At 41.2% G+C, this 18063-nt stretch overlaps 1 protein-coding gene across 2 annotated transcripts in view; it reads left to right on the forward strand.

Moving 5' to 3' along the window:
* The window catches only part of coro7 (coronin 7), a 120879-nt gene that overhangs the window by 10211 nt on the left and 92605 nt on the right, over positions 1–18063 (forward strand). For both annotated transcript variants that reach the window (XM_086088521.1, XM_086088511.1), the window contains one exon: positions 6104–6154. In XM_086088521.1, the coding sequence (XP_085944647.1) occupies positions 6104–6154 (51 nt within the window). The remainder of the gene's footprint in view (positions 1–6103; positions 6155–18063) is intronic.

Consider the following 18063-nt stretch of genomic DNA (forward strand, 5'->3'; position numbering starts at 1 on the left):
GCAACGAGCAATCGAGTGACATACGGCGCACGTCCTCATTGAAATCGTTGAAAGTTATAAGCGCGCACACACACACAACACCAACACCAAATCCCCGAACCCGCCCGATGAGGGGAGAGAGATGTTTTTAAAGTAATATTAACAACTCCAAGCGTCCGTCTTCCGTAAACATCATGAGCACCCCCTAAAGAACTGCGAGATCTTGCAAGACGGGACATTACGAGAATTGCGCCTCAGAAGCAAAACGCTCTTCAATGGAAACACCGACAAGTCAAAATTGTACTTTATCGTAATGGTACGATATCACATTTATTTTTGCGAAAAACAGTAATGACAACGCAGTCACTGAAGCAACTCCCTTCGCTCTCAGCTGTTTTACTGGATTTTGACTGATTTTGCAAGGCCCACAGAATATTGTGTTCTATTGCGATAAAAGCAAGGAACCTACCAAAATAAAGATTAGAGTCTCTTCTTTCATCAGGAATAAAACGTATATTGGTATCTGTTTCCGTTTTGCAGCAATTAGCATGAGAATATAGCTAAGTTTCATCATTATTCCCAAATTTCTTTAAGACTGTGGGGAAAAGAGCTTGTTGCAACATGGCCCTGGTTGATCTCTTATACTCTGCTGCCACTTACTGGCCGTTTTTTGTAATAACTACCATTGCTTTAAGTGACCTCTTCAGGTCAGAGGCTGCAAAAAACAAACAAAAAAAAAACATTTATATAAATATGTTTTTGGGACCATGGCACTATTTAAATTAGAAAGGTTTTATATGTTTTTGGGAGCAAATTAGTTCATCACATTCATGTTCCACTTAAATATATAAATCCTGCATGCAAAAAGAAGTTTTGTCAATTTATTGGCCATATTTTCTCAGAGAGGACTGGTTGCACTGGCCACTTGAATACATAAATGGTACACATTCAATGGATAGTCTCTTTTTTTTCCCCACTGTAGGAAAGTGACTTTTGGCAAGTTGTTTGCCATTTTTCTACTTTTGTAGATGCCATTACCCCAATTAATCCCTGTCTATATTGTATACTTAATACATAACTCCCACATGGAAGTAGAGGCTTGTAAATGACATTTGGCAACTGTTGCCGTTTCTTCAAATAGAGGCTAATAGACACCATGCCCCAATTAATTTCTGGTTGCATTTGGCCACTTGAATACATAAACTGTGCATACCAGATCCTTTTTTTCCCTTCAGGAAAAGTGATTTTCAGCATCTTTTCAGCTTTTTTTTCCACATAAAGTACCCTCACTTTTAGTAGACACCATGCACCAGTTAATCTCTGAGTGCATCATTCACTTTCATGAATGCCACCTGCTTTTTCCCTTCACATAATGTTTTACGTAAAAAAAAAGGGGGGGAGGTGCTTACTAATGGCATGTATACATGAGCTGAGCTCTGGAATTTCACACAAATGCAGGCAGAAGTTGACTGACGTGAAAATGAGTCCTGATGTGGAATTGAGCGACGTGTGATGGTCTTAATTGCCCTTAAATCCGAATAAACGTCCGTTCGAAAAAGCAGCACATGTGTCCGCTTAACGGGTCTGATTGTCAGGCTGATCCCCTTTGTTTGTTTTTGCCGTGACAAGTAACAAATTACTCCGTCACCATCACGGGTCACGTCCCAATCATGATGTTTAGCTTGACGGGGTAATCATCCTCATCAGTGCTACCTGCCCCGCCGTCAGCCTCAATGGAGGAGCAGGAGGAACCTTCGAGAACTCGGTGGGGTAATACGAGCTGAGATCAGAGCTCGGGCTGGAGGACCACCAAGATTCTCTGGTGTCATTTAACCCAAACGGCCTCTTTCAATTTCTCCAATCCGGTTTATTAAAGCAAATAGGGCCTGTGCACATGTGGGTCCAAGCCCTCTGGTGCTCCCATTGGGTAAACATTGGCCTGTGTAGAGAGGAGAAAGGGGGGCATGAAGGGAAGCCTACACAGGTCTTGTTTGGATCTCCAGATGATCTTTCTGACACTTTTGCAGGGGGAGAAAGGGCCCATTCATGATTTATTCAAATGAGGGAGTGGCCGGGCGGTCGCCGCATTTTCAGTCAGAGGTACGACTGGATATCTGCACCCGCTTGTACCCCCCTTTTACATTAAAAAGGCACATTGTAGAGTGAGGCACAAGAGGAATCTTGGATCGCCCAAGCTGCCAATCACCTCGCGTGTAACCGTGGGAGACCGGAGATGGGCGTCTGGCAGCAAAGTGCATTTGAGGCGCAAAGAAAGCGCCCCATGATTAAAGATTCTCCATCCTCTGTCTGTGTGTGCGTGTGTTTGCATACAAGTGAAAGTTGTGTACAGCAGAGCCGGGAAAACTCATTAAAAAAAAAGCCTGTGAATGAGGCCGTGTCACTTTGGTTAAACAGCTGCTGCTTCTGCACTCACACGCACGCACACACGCAAACATACATTGTGTGTCCTAGGGCCTTGGAGGGTGTGTTTGCTTAGTGGTCACATCTGTAAGTGAGCGGACCCTCATCGGAGTGTTTGCGCAGCCAGAAAGTAGTTGGCGGTCGTCTGAAGATGGTGGACCGATTGCAAGCTTTCATAAAATACTTTCTCAAACAGAAAGTTGACACCGCGCTTCAATTAATCTCCAGGTGCATCACTTGAATACGTAAACTCTGCATGTCAAATGGAGGCCGCCTAATTTCCGCTCAGATAAAGATATTTTTGGCAATTTACCGTATTTCCACAAATTTTAAAAGATGCCGTACCCCAATTAATGGGCTCTTTGCACAAATCCACTACTTCGTGAACTCAATACCACTCCTTCATTTCCTGTCTTTCATGATTGGACAAACTTAATCCAGGTGTGCCTGTCCATTGTCGTCATGTTTACTGAGGTCAGGCACACCTGGATTAATCAGTTTGTCCAATCATAAAAGACAGGAAATGAAGGAGTGGTACTGAGTTCACGAAGTAGTGGATTTGTACAAAGAGCCCATTGCCACCAATATTGTTCACTTGCATTAAAGCGGCACGGCTCTATTTTTCCTGTGAAAAATTACTTCTTAGCAAATTTTTACTGTATTTCCTCAAATTGTGGCCTGCACTGTAAAATACACCGCGCTCCAGTTAATATCTGGGTGCATCTTCCACTTGAATGCATAAAAGCCACATGTGATCGTAGACTCCACTTAACTCATTCACTGCCATTGACGGCTTTAGACGTCAAAAATTCATTGTAACTATTTCTATTAGTTTAACATTTTTTCCACTTTTGTTAACAAGAGTATGAAAACCTAGAATTTTTTTTATTGTACATTTAGAACAGATATAACATTTGTGATTAATCATGAGTTAACTATTGAAGTCATGTGATTAATTACAATTTAAAAAATGTATCGCCTGACGACCAAATTTTTTAATAATCTTCTCTTCTTTCTTTTTTTTTTAAATAATCTTTTTTTCAAAAAAGAAAAGATTATTAAAAATTAGGGTGTCAGGCAATTCAATTTTTTAATTGTAATTAATCGCATGACTTCAATAGTTAACTCGTGATTAATCACAAATTTTATATCTGGTCTAAATGTACAATAATTTTCCCCCCTAGGTTTTGATACTCTTGTTAATAGACTCAATGCCGCAATTAATTTGCGGTTTTGTCCTCCCTTTCATACATAAACGTTGCATAAGAAAAGTGGCTATTGGCAACTTGTTAACACTTTTACCTAAAAGAGCTCTGCTATATTAGATGCGTTATCTCAATTAATCTATTGGTGCATCGTCTACTTCAATACATAAACACTGCATGTCAAATGGAAGGTCTCGGGTTTCCCTCCCAAGGAAAAGTGACAGGCAGTTTGTCCACAACATAAATTCCACATCAAATGGACACTCCCCCCCCCCCCCCTTAACCCTCAGGGAAAATTGACTTTTGACAACTTGTGTAGACTATTCCCCCAAATAATAATAATCTGCTTTAATAGACGCCACTCCTCAGTTAATCACTTTCCGCATGATCCACTTAAATACAAATATTGTCTTTGATGATTGAAAGATTTATTGACAAACAAAACTATAGATAAGTACTGCCAAAGGGATAAAAACACAAAGCCATTGGATTATTTCCAATGTGGTTCCTCGAATGAGTGTGTGTGTCTTTGTGCCAGTGAGTCTGTGAATGTGTGCGCATGAGGTGTGAAACAGATGCCTCCTTTTTTCTTTCTCAAGAAAAGTTACTTTTGGCAACTTGTTTGGAATTCATCTCCAGGAGCATCGGCCACTTGAATACATAACTCTAAACACCATCGGGAGGGAAAAGAATAACGAGGCTACTATTAACTTTTTGTATGTCTGATACCACCTTGTTGAATAAATAAGCTACTCCTGTTGAGGAAATATGGTAATATAAAAATGAGTGTGTTCAGGATTAGGTCACAGCCGAGAGGGGTATCATATCTGTGGGTGGTCTTGCTAAACACACACACAAACAGTTGACATTTTCTTTATGGACTATCCATGTGGGGAAAACGTATTCTCTTTCTCCTTCTCTAATAAATTTTTTTTCATTCATTCGATAAAGTACAATCAAAAGTTAAAAAATAAAAAATTAATCTCACCCACATAACATTCACACAGCAGTCATCTTTTATCAAAAATGACATTGTGCTTTTTCACTGAATAAAAGTATGCCTATGCCTTTTGTCCTATTGATTTTGTCACACAGTCACACGATGTTGAGTGACGCCGTTTGATGTCACACGTGGCCCGGTCACAGCCGGATTTCATTAGGGTCTGTTTCCTCCCAATCAGCTGGGATCCCTCTCTGATTGGCCACTGTGATTGATGCACAATGTGTTTTGGGCGGGCAAGGGCTGACTGAAAAGGGGTTCGCGAAGAGGTCACTGCATTGCTAATAATAAATAGGTGTGTGATCGCACTGACGAAACTTTCTCTGTAGTCTGAGATACAGCTGCGTGAAGGAAAACATGTTTTGCAGGTCCCACCTAAAACCAAACAAAGAAGACCCTTTAATAACCACTCAGCCGAAAATAGCAAAAAGGCAATTCAATTGACACACACTCTAAAGGATTATATTTTATTTGTGTAAATGGTTTAAACCGTAAATGTACCAAAAACTATGATCGGATCTCTTAATAGTTGAATATAATTTAAAACTCAAGTTACATTACCCCTTACAAAAAATGTCTTACACATGAAATCAAAATTAGAAAAAGAAAATGCACCGTGAGTGTTCATATGCAGAATAATCTCTTTTAGTAATTTCCACTGGCTCCTTCCCAACATACAAAACTTATTATCACCGATTAACTTAAATTAGACCGGTTTTGGCAGAATCATGTGGCGTCTTAGAATGTTTCAGAAAGAGCACTAAAACGTGAATAGGGGCATTTTTGTAGTGAATAGCTGGGCATAGGTTCCACAGAAAAAAAAGGCAAATCAATTAATTTGTGAACAGTTACCCTGCCGTACAAATGAAATGCAATATCAATATTTATAGTTCGTGGGAGGTTCTCAAGTTCTTCCATACCAAACTCATCTGACCTTAAATTATTACTGTCATTGCCATTACAATATATCACGATCTAATGCAATAATACATACTCTACACTACTCTTTTGTGTTACATTGTACAGCTCTATCTGTAATCGAAGTTAAAGCTTTGCAAGTGTCGTCTCAGTATTATATTTTCATATAAATTACAGCCACACTTCCAAGTTCTACTGCCTTGACCCCATGTTGGAAAAGTTGAGGGCCAAAATACATTTCTTACATGTGTGACGCCATCACTCATTTGCAATAAGAAGAATCGATAAGCAGAATTATCAGGCAAGCAAAAAAACGATTCTTAGGAATCAAATTACTTTATATATATATATATTTTTTCCATCCCTCCTTTTTGGACCTTTCCTTTATGCATGCTGGTGCAGAGAAGGGGCTTTCCCCAAACTGTTCCCAAAGTTGAATCCATACGACTGTCCAAAAATGTCTTCAGAATCCTGATTGAGGCGGGAACTATGAGTTCTAGCCTAAACCCTCCCTGATTAAAATATGCCACAAGCCTTTTTCCATCATGTGTATTAATGATCATTACTATTATCCCTCTAGGACAAGATGCTGCGAGTGTTTGACCCAAGAGCCCAGCTCAAACCAGTTCAGGTGAGTATCAATTCTTCGACCTCGGGTTGTGTACGAGAAGAGCACTTCGACTGTTCTTATCCACATATGCCACACAAAACTTTGCAGAACATGCACAAGTGCGAGGGTCCCCGGCTTACCACTAGGCCCACTGCCGTATCTACGTCGATCAGTGAGGACTCAGTCGTTTTCTTGCGTTGGGAGGGGCTGGTGCTTCGTGAGCAAGAATGAGCTGGAATGCTCAGAGATGGATGAATGGAGGAAAACAACTTTGACAGTGTTTTTAGTTTGGAGTTTATTTATCCTGATATAGGCCCTTCAAAGCTAAATATTTACAACAGTGACCACTGCAACAAGTAATATTCTCCGGCTATTGCAAAATAAGTGACTCAAACATTTAGCGTTGTTTACACAACGTAGATCAGTGGTGAAGCGTCAGGAAATAAGATGGACGCACTTTAGTTGTTGATGGCTATGTTCACACTGCAAGCAAATATGACCCAGATCGGATGTTTTTGCCCAAATGCCATCTGTATCTGACTTTTTTATGTCAGTCTGAACGGCTCAATTCCAATTTTTTTCATATGCGACCTTGGTCACTTTTATATGTGGTCCTAGATTGGATACATATATTCGAATTTTTGCAATGCGACTGCAGTCTGAACGGCTAAGTCGCATATATCTAACCTCGACGTCATCAAAAGTCCAATTGCGCTCCGCACAGCAGACAGACTGAGGTCGCAATTAATAGGTAATGTGAACGCTCACTCAAAAAAATCGGGTTTCACAAAAAAATCTGAATTGAGCATTAAGACCTGCAGTGTGCAACAACCGGAATGCAATCAGGACAACTCAAAACCATGTCTTTTATTGTTGTATTGAAGGGAACATATTATGTGAAATTGACTCATATTGCTCGTTTGTGAGTAGTTGAGTCTGTGGATTGCCTCCCACCCATCAAGTATGAAATTAAGCAACTTTGTAAATATCTTGCTACGCTGCATGCCTGGTTCTGAAATTATGTCTGTGTCAGGTGTTCTGACAACTGTGACATCACAATACGGCTAATTTGTATAAAAACCCTTCCACAGCAAATTTTTTCAGCTCAGGTACTGCCCTGGTTGTCATGGTAACAAAAACTGAAATCACCATTGGCCCACTAGTAAGCAGGCTGGCTGACTTGCATGAGACTGGCCGCCGTCTATAAATGGCTGACGTCAGCAAGAAAATAAAAAGTAAAATGTGAAATCATCCTTTTGACAAAAACATGCCATATTCATGTAATTAAGACATTCAACAACTGTTTTTAATTGTGAAAACGCATTATGTGTCTTTGTCGCCCTTCTATGACGGACCTGGCTGGAGACGCCATGGTGGAAAAAGCAACAAGCCCAGTCGGGGTTTTACTCTTCCAAACCATAATGTGGCGAGCTGAACTTAACTGTACTCGCTTGGTGGAAATGTGGCTTTTAACTATTATGCAGGAAACTGTCAACTAAAAAAAACCCTCTATGTTCGTACCTCCCACACGCTCATCAGCCTTGGACAACCAAATAGGGAGCGCGGAGTGGCCAACTGAGTCAGCAAACACCGTCTGCCTCTGTTTTAGCCACATGGCTTCTGCCCAAATCAAATTGATTTGAGGCTTGATATTCCCGCTTTAGTCTGCTGCTTCTGCTTAAATCAGGTGGCCGCTTCATTTTATGATCTGTCTGAAAGCAGAAATGTTTGAAACAGGTCAGGTGTGCTGCTCACCACTTCCTATTCGAGCCACATTTGCTCAAATGGGCGGCAGACAATGAGTGAGAAATATGATAGGTCAAGTCATTTAGTAGCGTGCAAGAGCAAGAGGTGTTGATTTCTACACATTACGGACAGTACTACGTCATTAAGTGGATGTAAGGAGCATTGTGTATTTTATCCTTTTGTAAAGCATCTCCAGAAAGTTTTCTAATCCCCGCACTCCCCCCAAAAAATCCACCTTACTACAGCCCCAGTCAGTAGTCCTTCAAATTTCGATATTATGAGACACCTCAGTTTTGGTGCATAATTGCATTCACTGCTTCTGGCCTTGGCAAGTCCTATTCGGCAAAGGGGTGTCCATGATCCAGACACCTCATTTGTGGCAAGTGCTGTCCCGTTCCCCTGATGGTAATATAATTAAATGCGTACGGTTCCTTTCGGGTGGCCTGCTCTGAACTGGTGTCCGTCATCGCCAGGTGGGGTAAATATAGGCAATAATTATGGCCCCACTCTTGCTGTATTTATGGGAAATAAGACTTGTGCCGGGTAATTAAGGTCTCGGACAGGAGGAGTGGCGTATACGGCATCTGTAATCAGTGCAGTGTGTAACAGCACGGTCATAGAGAAGGTTCTATTTAGGTTACTTGGACAATTTTAGGCTTTGTCCCACAACTGAGAGACGGGTCGACCTTTAGATAGGCTGAATTCAAGATGATCTGGTCTGGTCTGACCTGACCACCAGACCCTCACAGCCATGATGAGAATTCAAGGCAACATTTGCAATACATTATTATTTGCCAGCCAGCTCTTATCAGCAACCAACAACCGTGACAATAAAGAAGATATTCCAAAGACATATGGATGGATTGGTCATGTTTTTCCCCAAACTAGTGTCCAACACTACCACCAAGATAAACCCCTTTTTTGTGAACTGAAATGGTAGAATACGTCAATCTGATGAAATGCTTTGATTGCATCATTTGGGAATGTCTTTGATCCGGGACTGGCCTCAAGTCTGAGAAGTGGCTGTTCCCATGAGAATTTAGTACAATCTCACACCAAAATGTTTCAGTTGTAATATAAGGAATGTTTTTTTTCTGTGCTTGGATTATTAATTTACTTTTTCCTCCTAGCTCTTTCTTGTACCAACCATCTTCATGATGTGATAATCAGACCCAAACACTTTGCAGTGGGCAACAGTTACCCACGGATATATTATTTATAACACAAACAGTACATGTAGAGTAGTAGTTCTTAATAGTGATGCACCGAATATTCGGCCACCGAAATTTTTCATCCGAAAATGGCTATTTTTGCCATTTTCGGCATTCGGCCGAAATAAAATTAAAGCCGAAAGAATATGGCCGAAATAGGATGTTGTGGTGGTGCAAACAAAAAATCGCTACAAGCAAGCGTCTGTTTGAATTAAACGGCAAACGCGGGGGTAAGTGTCCGCCTCGCTTCTTAGCTGGCTTTTCCACGGTGTGAGTTGGCACCGGTCGGTCGCAGCAGCTCATTGCGCACACCAGAGGAGATGGGCGTCGTTTGGTGTAGAACATTTAAGCGGGTCGACAAAAGACAGAACTGCCGTGTACTGCAGTACAGGTGAGCCACTCTGTCTCCTGCAGCGCCTTCCTTTTTTTTTTTTTTTTTTATATAAGAGCCCCTCAAACGCTTCCACTTTTTCACTGGCATCCCGGTGGCCGTGCTAAATACTTTAGCTAATGCTAGCACTATTGCTATCAAAAAAAGTTTCAAACACGGAAGCACTTACCGCTATCTCCGGGTGGCGGCAGACCTGTACAGGACGCTGTGTGTGACTTTGCAGCCCATTTCCCGAAGCCAATTAGCTGGAGCGAGCAAATGTATTTATTTATTTTTAAACGTTGGTGATTATGGGAATGTGCGGATTTTAAGTGCGCCGCATCTAGTGTCCGGCCGCACGCATCCGTGGCCGCCTGTGCGAACTACATTGACTATAAAGTGCAATAGCACCTCCAGAAAATGCTCAACCCTCGTTTGGAGTTTAATGTACCATTAGCCAAAATGTCTGCGGTGCGGGCACATTTAAATTTATATTGTGCTTTGTTAAAATGTCAGTACTAAATAAATATTTTATAATAATATTATAATTTTAATTAATTATAATAAATACAATGATAGTAAAACTTGGCAGATTTTTTTGGGGGCGCTTCGGTTTTCGGTTTCATTTTTGTGCATCCCTAATTCTTAACCTTGTTGGAGGTACTGAACCCAACCAGTTTCCTATGCACATTCACTGAACCCCTCTTTATTGAAAACTTAAATAGGATTTTTTTTTTTTCAAATTCAAGGGTTTATTGGTGAACATAATGAACAGGGACAGTAGCCTTTTCATGAAATCTGGCTCTCTTCATCTGTAGATAAAGCACCATATAAAAACAAGACCATTTAACATTAAATCCAGAAAGTGTTGTGTTCTTATATTCCCCATCTCCATGCAGCATAAGAAAGTGTTCCTTTAGTTTTGCTAGATAACTAGATAACCTGGATGTGCTGGACCGGAATTGGCATTGCTCGGCGGTGGTCTCTTTTTCGACATGCTTGCTGTTGTCTACCAAGCGGCGACCCTCCCCTCCGGTGTGCACGAATAAAGCGGTTGCGTCTGGTGTTCTGTACAAACTCTCACGGTGGAACGCCAGCGAGTAAAGTGAGGCGGAACACTCCCTCCGCGCTTGGTGTGAACGTAGCATCAAAGTAGTTCTTCATTTGCAACTGCATAGCTGTAGTATATTGCCCCTATTAGCCAAACCATTTACACCATAAACCATGATGCACAAATTGTTAAATTCTTTCAATTCTATGTCATTATTTTAGTACTACAGTGGAAGTTCAAACATCTCAAAACTCGTACAAATCTGACTTTGACCAAACAATCGGAGTAAAAAATGCCTCGGAGTTTGACCTTATTCTCAGAGTCCGAATACTCAAGCAAAGCCGAACGTACCTTGAACGGATAGCCGAGTCAAGCCCATCGATGCCGAATGCACATGCCACGGTAGTCGAGACGAGGCGTTGCGCATTTCGAGTCAGAGCGTGAACACTCCCGGAGCCAGAGGTGCCCCGTACATTCGCGAGTGCATTTAGATTTTTCCATGACAATTTTGTTCGCCATGGGCCTAAAGAAAGACAACGCTGCCAGTGGCAGCAAAAAAAACCAGAACGTGCTACGAACTGCAGTGGATTTAAGGAAAGAGATATTGTTGTAACTACTGTGACTTACTTCTGTAAATACTAGCGCCGCAAGGACCCCTCCTTAGCTGTTCAACAATGTAGCCTGACGTTAAAGAGCACACACAATGACCCTTAGTAGTCTAACTATATGCCCAATGTAAATACTCGAACTCAGCACTGAACTAACATTAACATTAGCATTAGCATAAGCATTAACAGCAATAATGAGGAATTTACAACAGCCCCCATACATGCTAGTGCAATTTTCATCCACTGATGCCATCACACCACAACAAAAAAGGCAAAAATAATAATTATTGTTTGAATACTGTACATGTTTTTACATAAATAGAAATTAAATTATAAATGAATAAAAATAGACATCTTCTGTTTTTGGATGATTCATTGCATTTACATTATTTCCTATGGGAAAAAAATGTTTCGGAGGTTAAACAAATCGGACTTTGAACACTTTACAGGATCCAATTATGTTCAAACTCCGAGGTAGCACTGTATATGTTTTAAAGTAAATGCCAAGTGCGATGTTTATAAAACCAAAACAGTGGAAAAGCGTGTAAGTTTTTTTTATACATTTGAATCGTAAAATCACAAGTGTTGTGACTGAGCCTATAGCACATGTTCCTAAAATTACAGTCCTGAAAATACCACTCATAGTTTTGGTCCGGTGTTGGCCACAGAGCCGTCGATCTGCGGTTGCTGGAAGAAGCGGCAGACTGACGGAGGTTGGGGGGGAATGGAACAGTTCTCCGGACTTTTGGGGTCCTCGATTTCTTCTGTTCAGCACAAACTTCTGGTGCTTGGCGTGAATTTAGAGAGGACCACAGACTTGAATGGGTTTGTACTACATGGGCGAGTGAAAACGGGGAAGGGCCAAGGAATAGCAAAGCAGTTTGACTTGTATAGGTAGGCCAAGAAAAAGAAGCATTACTCAAGGGGCCTGTTGTGCAGTCCTTCATAACCCACCATTAGCTTCCTGGAAGGTGTTTCATCTGGAAAATTAGAGTCTACTATGGTTAGCATGTCAATGACTTCTTATTGATTAAATTAAATTGTGTCTTTCCAAGTGTGTGTTGCTCAAAGAAGTCATTGTCGGTCGAATAAGCTGCACAGTCAGTTTTAGTGTGTCGCAGCACAATGAAACCCTTTGACAGTTGTTAAAATGTTTATATTGAACCAACACATCATGCGAGTTACTCGCTGTGGCGCCGCCTGACTGATAGGCGATAAGCCGAAAGTCAAACAATGACCATGAAGAAAAAACAATTGAGAACTTGACGTGTTGTTAAAAAAAATAAAAATAATAATTACATCAGTATATAAAATTAAGCAGCAACCTGAATTTAACAGATGTATTGTATAACTGCAAACAGTTATTCTATTGCGTAACAATGGGGAAGAAGTGCAGAACACATTTTCAGAAATATTAAAAACAAAATGTAATTTTGGGGTTCTTAAAATCACACTTGATGGGTGGCAGGCACGACTAAAAGTAACTTTTCCATAATACGTCACCTGTACGTCAAGTCGCACATCATGGTTTGTTTAATAGCTTCCGTCAGTGTCACATTTCAGGAATACGCTCAGTTGCCTCTTGCTTTTAAGCACTTGTGTGCTGCTCTCAGATATCCTCATGTTGACTTCAGTCAAAGGACATGGACATACCATATTTCAAAACCAAATACAAGAAAATGTGTCCTTGCAGCTATAGACATAAAACCGTCTTGCTGAAGTTTTAAAAAATACCTTTCCCGGTCGTAAAAACAGTCAGTGTTTTGCTGTAGCAAGAAGAACATATTCCAATGAGCATATTCCAGCGAATACCTCCCTGAAAAATGTGCGTGTTTACAATCTGGAGAAAGGCCTAATGCTAACAGTGCAGGGATGTGGAGTCAACACTGTGAAAATGTGAACTTTTATGGCAATAAAGAGGAACTCATTCCGAGAATCACAGGCTACAAAATTCCAGATTGTTCATCAGTGTGCAAGGCGTAGGTATCATGGTAGTATATTTCTCTGGTTATTCTGAGATTATTATTATTATTATTTGCTCTTGTGACACCTCAAAGCAGCAATAACGCAACTGAGAAGGAGCTTTTAATGGCAATTTATTTACAGATATACAACATACAAGAAATTATTTGAGTGATGTTGACATCAGGATTTTTTAAATGGCGGTCTGTAGCCTACTTGACGAATATATTCATCTGTGGCAGTAAACGGTTGGATTCCATTTGACGAATATAAAGATATATATCAGTTCTACACAAACATAAAAGTCTAAGTAATAATGATTTTTATCCTCAATTTCGAGTCCATCCCCAAAATCACGAGTGAGTGGAAAATATTTTCAGTGCACACGAAGTTCTGAAAAATTAATTCTGTTTTGGCATAATACTGTGAATAAGAGAGATTGTGCCAAATACCATGAATGGGGTCAGTAGAACCTGTCGAAACAAAATCCGAACTGGTCAGTTAACATCTTTCACTGATAAACCATGAAGCCGGTTTATCACTTCATCTCCTGGAATTGGCAACTAGAATGTCAGAGTCATAAGTGACAAGGACATTTGAAAGAGTTTTGTTTGTGTGCTCTGGCCTTTCCGTCATGTGGTTACATGCCAGCTGGCAGCGATAGAGCAGACATTTGTGTGTGCGCGTGCATGAGTGGAAGATTCATTAAAGTATTGGCTGCTCTTTGTTTCTTACTAATTAAGGCCCAATGATAGATGAGAGTTTGCTCTTTCCTCCAGCTGCAGGCCAGATTCACCAAAATGGGAATTTGTCCCCTTTTCTCTTGTCAGTCACACGCTTTAGTGATGCGGTCAACATCAACAAATAGTCACTATTTGAACAAAAAACAAATAGTCACTGTTTGCAAATTGTCTATGCAATTACTGCTCCATGATTTACTGTCATGAAATGAATAAATACGATCTGCTTGGTACGTGAGCTCATCCCACAAAGTAATCACCTAATTGAGGTGTCAATCCACTTATATTATAATCATCAGTCAGTCAATAATAAATTATGGAGTATAAGGTGAGGCAATTGGTTTTAGGCAACAGTGGTTTGATATATTGGATTCATTAAAGGTCATTATTGTGTGTGTAAATTTGCTAACTAGTACCATAGAGCAGTGATCACCACCTTTTTTTCCGCTGCGAACCAGTCCATACAAGTCTATAGCTTTTGCGGACCTGGGGGTGGGGGTGAGGAGGTGGGTGGCCTTACGAGGTAGGCTGATTTTTTTTTTTAAATTGCTACAACAAAAAATGCGAATCCACTGTGTATTTTTAAGTAGGTGTATTAGTAGCAGCAACAAGGGTAACAACAGTGCTTTAATATGGTCACTATGGTCATGCTTATCATGATTACCATACGAGGGGTATTTTCAGAAGAACACTAAGCGTGAAGCCACATTTTTATGTATCTGTATTAGCAGCGTCCTCCTGAAATTCACCGACACGGCACCACACAACAAATACAAAGTCCATGAATAACTCACCATAACGCTAAATCAAGAGGCGCTCGCTGCATATTGTGATGAGCGGGCCTCATGCATGGAATCACCTATCACCGTAAATCCCTGTTTTATGTAGATCTCCTGTGAATACACCTTTCTTTTTCTTCTTGGTCATGGGCTCTTGTGTTGTCTCACTCGGCTCTTTCCTCGCTGTGGATTTAATATTAGCGTTAGCAACCGAGATAATTAGCATCTTGATATGCATCAAGAGTTTGTCATATACTGTTGAAACTGAGAATTTGATCACTTTTCAAAAAAAAAGTTGTTTTTTTTATCCTCTGATAAACTGGAAGTACCTGCAAGTTCAAACATTTTTAAAAGTGTTAATATTTTCAAATGATCGATTTTGCAGGAAACTACAATGTCCCATTACTGGTGAATAGATCTGGTCTGACATATTGTGTCTGACCCCTGATAGGATAGACTCTTAGAGCAGGAGTCGTTCACCCCTTTGCATCCAGACTGCAAATTAATTTATTATTTGTTAAAGGTCTTCGTCTCATTCCTTATAGTCAATATGAGTGGTTGGGATTGTTGTGTAGTGTGTCACTGTGTTTGAGTCAATTCAGGACTGGAGACGAACACTCACATAGATTCAAAGCGGAGGTTAGACAACCTTATCAAAACAATTTTTTTTTTGGGTGCTGACTGTAGAAAAAAAAAAAGATGTTGTGCTTTAGTGCAGCTGCAGTCTTTCTTAGGTTATGACAGTGGTGCGCAGGTGTTCATACCTGCATTGATGGTGAATGATTTTCTTGGCAGTCAAAGAAAGTGGGTGTACTATAACAAGAAATACTAGCCAAGTTATAAACATATGGATGGAGCCCTCAAATCTGTCTTGCGCTGTTTTTTTTCTTTCTCGTCAAAAATCAGGCCTTTCTCCAAGTTGTGGTCTCGTGCGAACCTTAATTAGTTTATTCTTGAGGGTATCTTGCAAGTGCGGTCATCACACAAACACTGAAGTTTGTTGGGAGTTCTCTGTAAAGCAGTACGCCCAGTTTCAGTTGTTAGCATTAGTTTGACGTGGTCATTAATCAGGCAGCCTTGTCATCTGCCCTGAGCTTGGTCACTTCTGAAGTGATGGGCAATGTGCAAATCATCTCCACACTCGCAAAGCCGAATGTTGTTGTTGAAGTTCACACGTCACAATGACATGCAAATGGAACGGGCCTCTCACTCATCATCCGTCACATGAAGTTGTGGGGGAGCTTTGAAGATGTGAAGCCCTGTGATGTGGTCACAGGGAAGCAAGGGAGTTCGGCCAGCCAACTTTATTATCCGCTATGAAAAATAAGTATAAGAGGGCTTGGTTGGGCAGTGACTGAGGGGCTTCGTGTTGTTTTTTTCAACAGTGTGGGCATGATTAACTGTGCTCCACCCTCCTGGTATAAGGAAGCTACCCAAAGAATCATGTCTTTGTTCGGTACAGAGCTGGTCTGGCACACAGATTTTCATCAGCTCCAGGTGTTGTACGCCCTTGCAGTTGTCAGCTGCATCACTCCTTTCTCTGTTATTACCCGACTGATCTGGTGTTAGGATTTAAAGGACTGGCCTTCTATGTGCATCTTTAAAAGATGCTTTTACCGCAATAACCATCAAAACCCCCAGAGATCATCAAACGTGCAATACAGATCTCATCTGGCTCCCAAGTGCTTCTTTTGGACCAAAATCCTGGGTTCCTGGAACATGATTACCAGGAACGTCATATAGTGTTCTGATTCAGACCTTGGCCAGTTGTCCCGGAGAGTGTTCGCTGCCAGTAGGCACACTGTAGTAAGTTCAGTCCACCCACAGTGCGGTGCACCCGGGTCTAATGTGCTGTCCCTCCAGGGCCCTGGGAAGGGGTGACCACAGTCCCTGAGGCCTCCATGGGCTGGCTAAATGTTTTACTGTAGTCACACGACCCATTTAGCACCATGCTTCAAAAATTAATTCCTGTGTGGCGCTTCAGCTGGAGTTGAATGGATTATTATTATTCACTTCCATACTTGGCACAAAACAATAGAAAAAATGCAATCATATGTGAATGCACAATTAGGCTATGAATTCAGAACTTTGTCTCCTTCTGTACCGTAAGTATAGATTAGACTAAATGGCAAAAATCACGGCCAATGATGGAGTTTTTCCCGTAACCCATGGCGTAACCCATCTTATTGGAAATCAAGAGAAACACCAAGAATCAAGACTGACTGGAAGGAAAAAATAAATCATGTCAGCACCCACAAGCATCCCGGAGCATAAACATGGTCACAAACAACATAGACCGACCACTTGTCATAGTCTACTGGAACAGAAATGACCATGTCCACATAGTATAAGAAAACCTCTTTTAATACTGCGCAGGGAACTGATTTATTAACCTTGCTTGTTAACTTCCACCAATCACGGCGCGTCATTGTGTTTGGGGCGTAATATACAACTGTAACGAAACCAGCGCCGGGGCAAACAAACAAACCAACAATTCATTCTGTTCTTGCAGAATTACTCACCGTTTCCTTGTACAGCGAGAGGCGCTTCGTGCATTTTTAGCTGCTAAAGATAAGATATCAGTGCCTTTTTCCCGAGAACGAAGACGACATTTTCATCCATGGCCGTGATTGGTCAAAACAAATGTTGTTCTAGACTCTAGAAACAAGTCAGCCCAAAAAAATGAACCAACGAGAAGTACTGTAATGCATAGATAACGAGGGGCTAAATTACTGTCCTCTGCAGGGTTCCAATTGAAGGAATAGAGAATCTGAAACTTCTGAACTCCCAACTTTCTGTGCCCGAGTTTTTGTTGTGCCAGGTGAAGGTCTACCTCACTTTCAGACCACAAACTTATTGAGAGTGTTTGCGGCTGAGCCTGGTGCCTATTCCAGCTGACTATAGGCGAGAGGTGATGCACCCTGAACTGGTTGCCAGCCAATTGCAGGACACGTTGCCGGGAAAAACCCACACAAGAACAGGAAGTACATGCAAACTCGACGCAGGAAGGCCGGAGCCAAGTGTCAAGAAATCAAGGAAATTTAAGCTCAGAACCTTACAACTGTGAGGCAGATGTGCTAACCACTAGACCACCGTAAGCACTCCATTTTGCCCCAATTGCTTTAAGACCAGACCATCAACAGAATGACTTATAAGGCCCTACCCTAGTAGCAAGCTTTAGCTCCCCCATTCATTTTCTTCTCATTAAGAGTGCTGAAAAGCAGCGAATGTTCAGAAAAGGTCTCCTGGAGATCTCATTGTGGCTGGAATCCATATTTAACTGGGGAGCTAGTCACGCTGGTGTAGCACGAGCCCTCCCTAGAAAAGGCGCCAGGTCTCGTCTACTAACTACCTGGCTTACAGTTGCCCTTGCGTTTTGACTTAACAGAAGTGTTCAATTGATGATGTGGAGGAGAAAATAAGTGCAAAGGGGTGAAATAATATAAACCTAATGGCAGTAACA

Source organism: Leptonotus elevatus, chromosome 1 (assembly GCF_054856555.1).
Source record: "Leptonotus elevatus isolate MCC_2025b chromosome 1, RoL_Lele_1.0, whole genome shotgun sequence".
In the NCBI taxonomy this organism is placed as follows: Eukaryota; Metazoa; Chordata; class Actinopteri; order Syngnathiformes; family Syngnathidae; genus Leptonotus; species Leptonotus elevatus.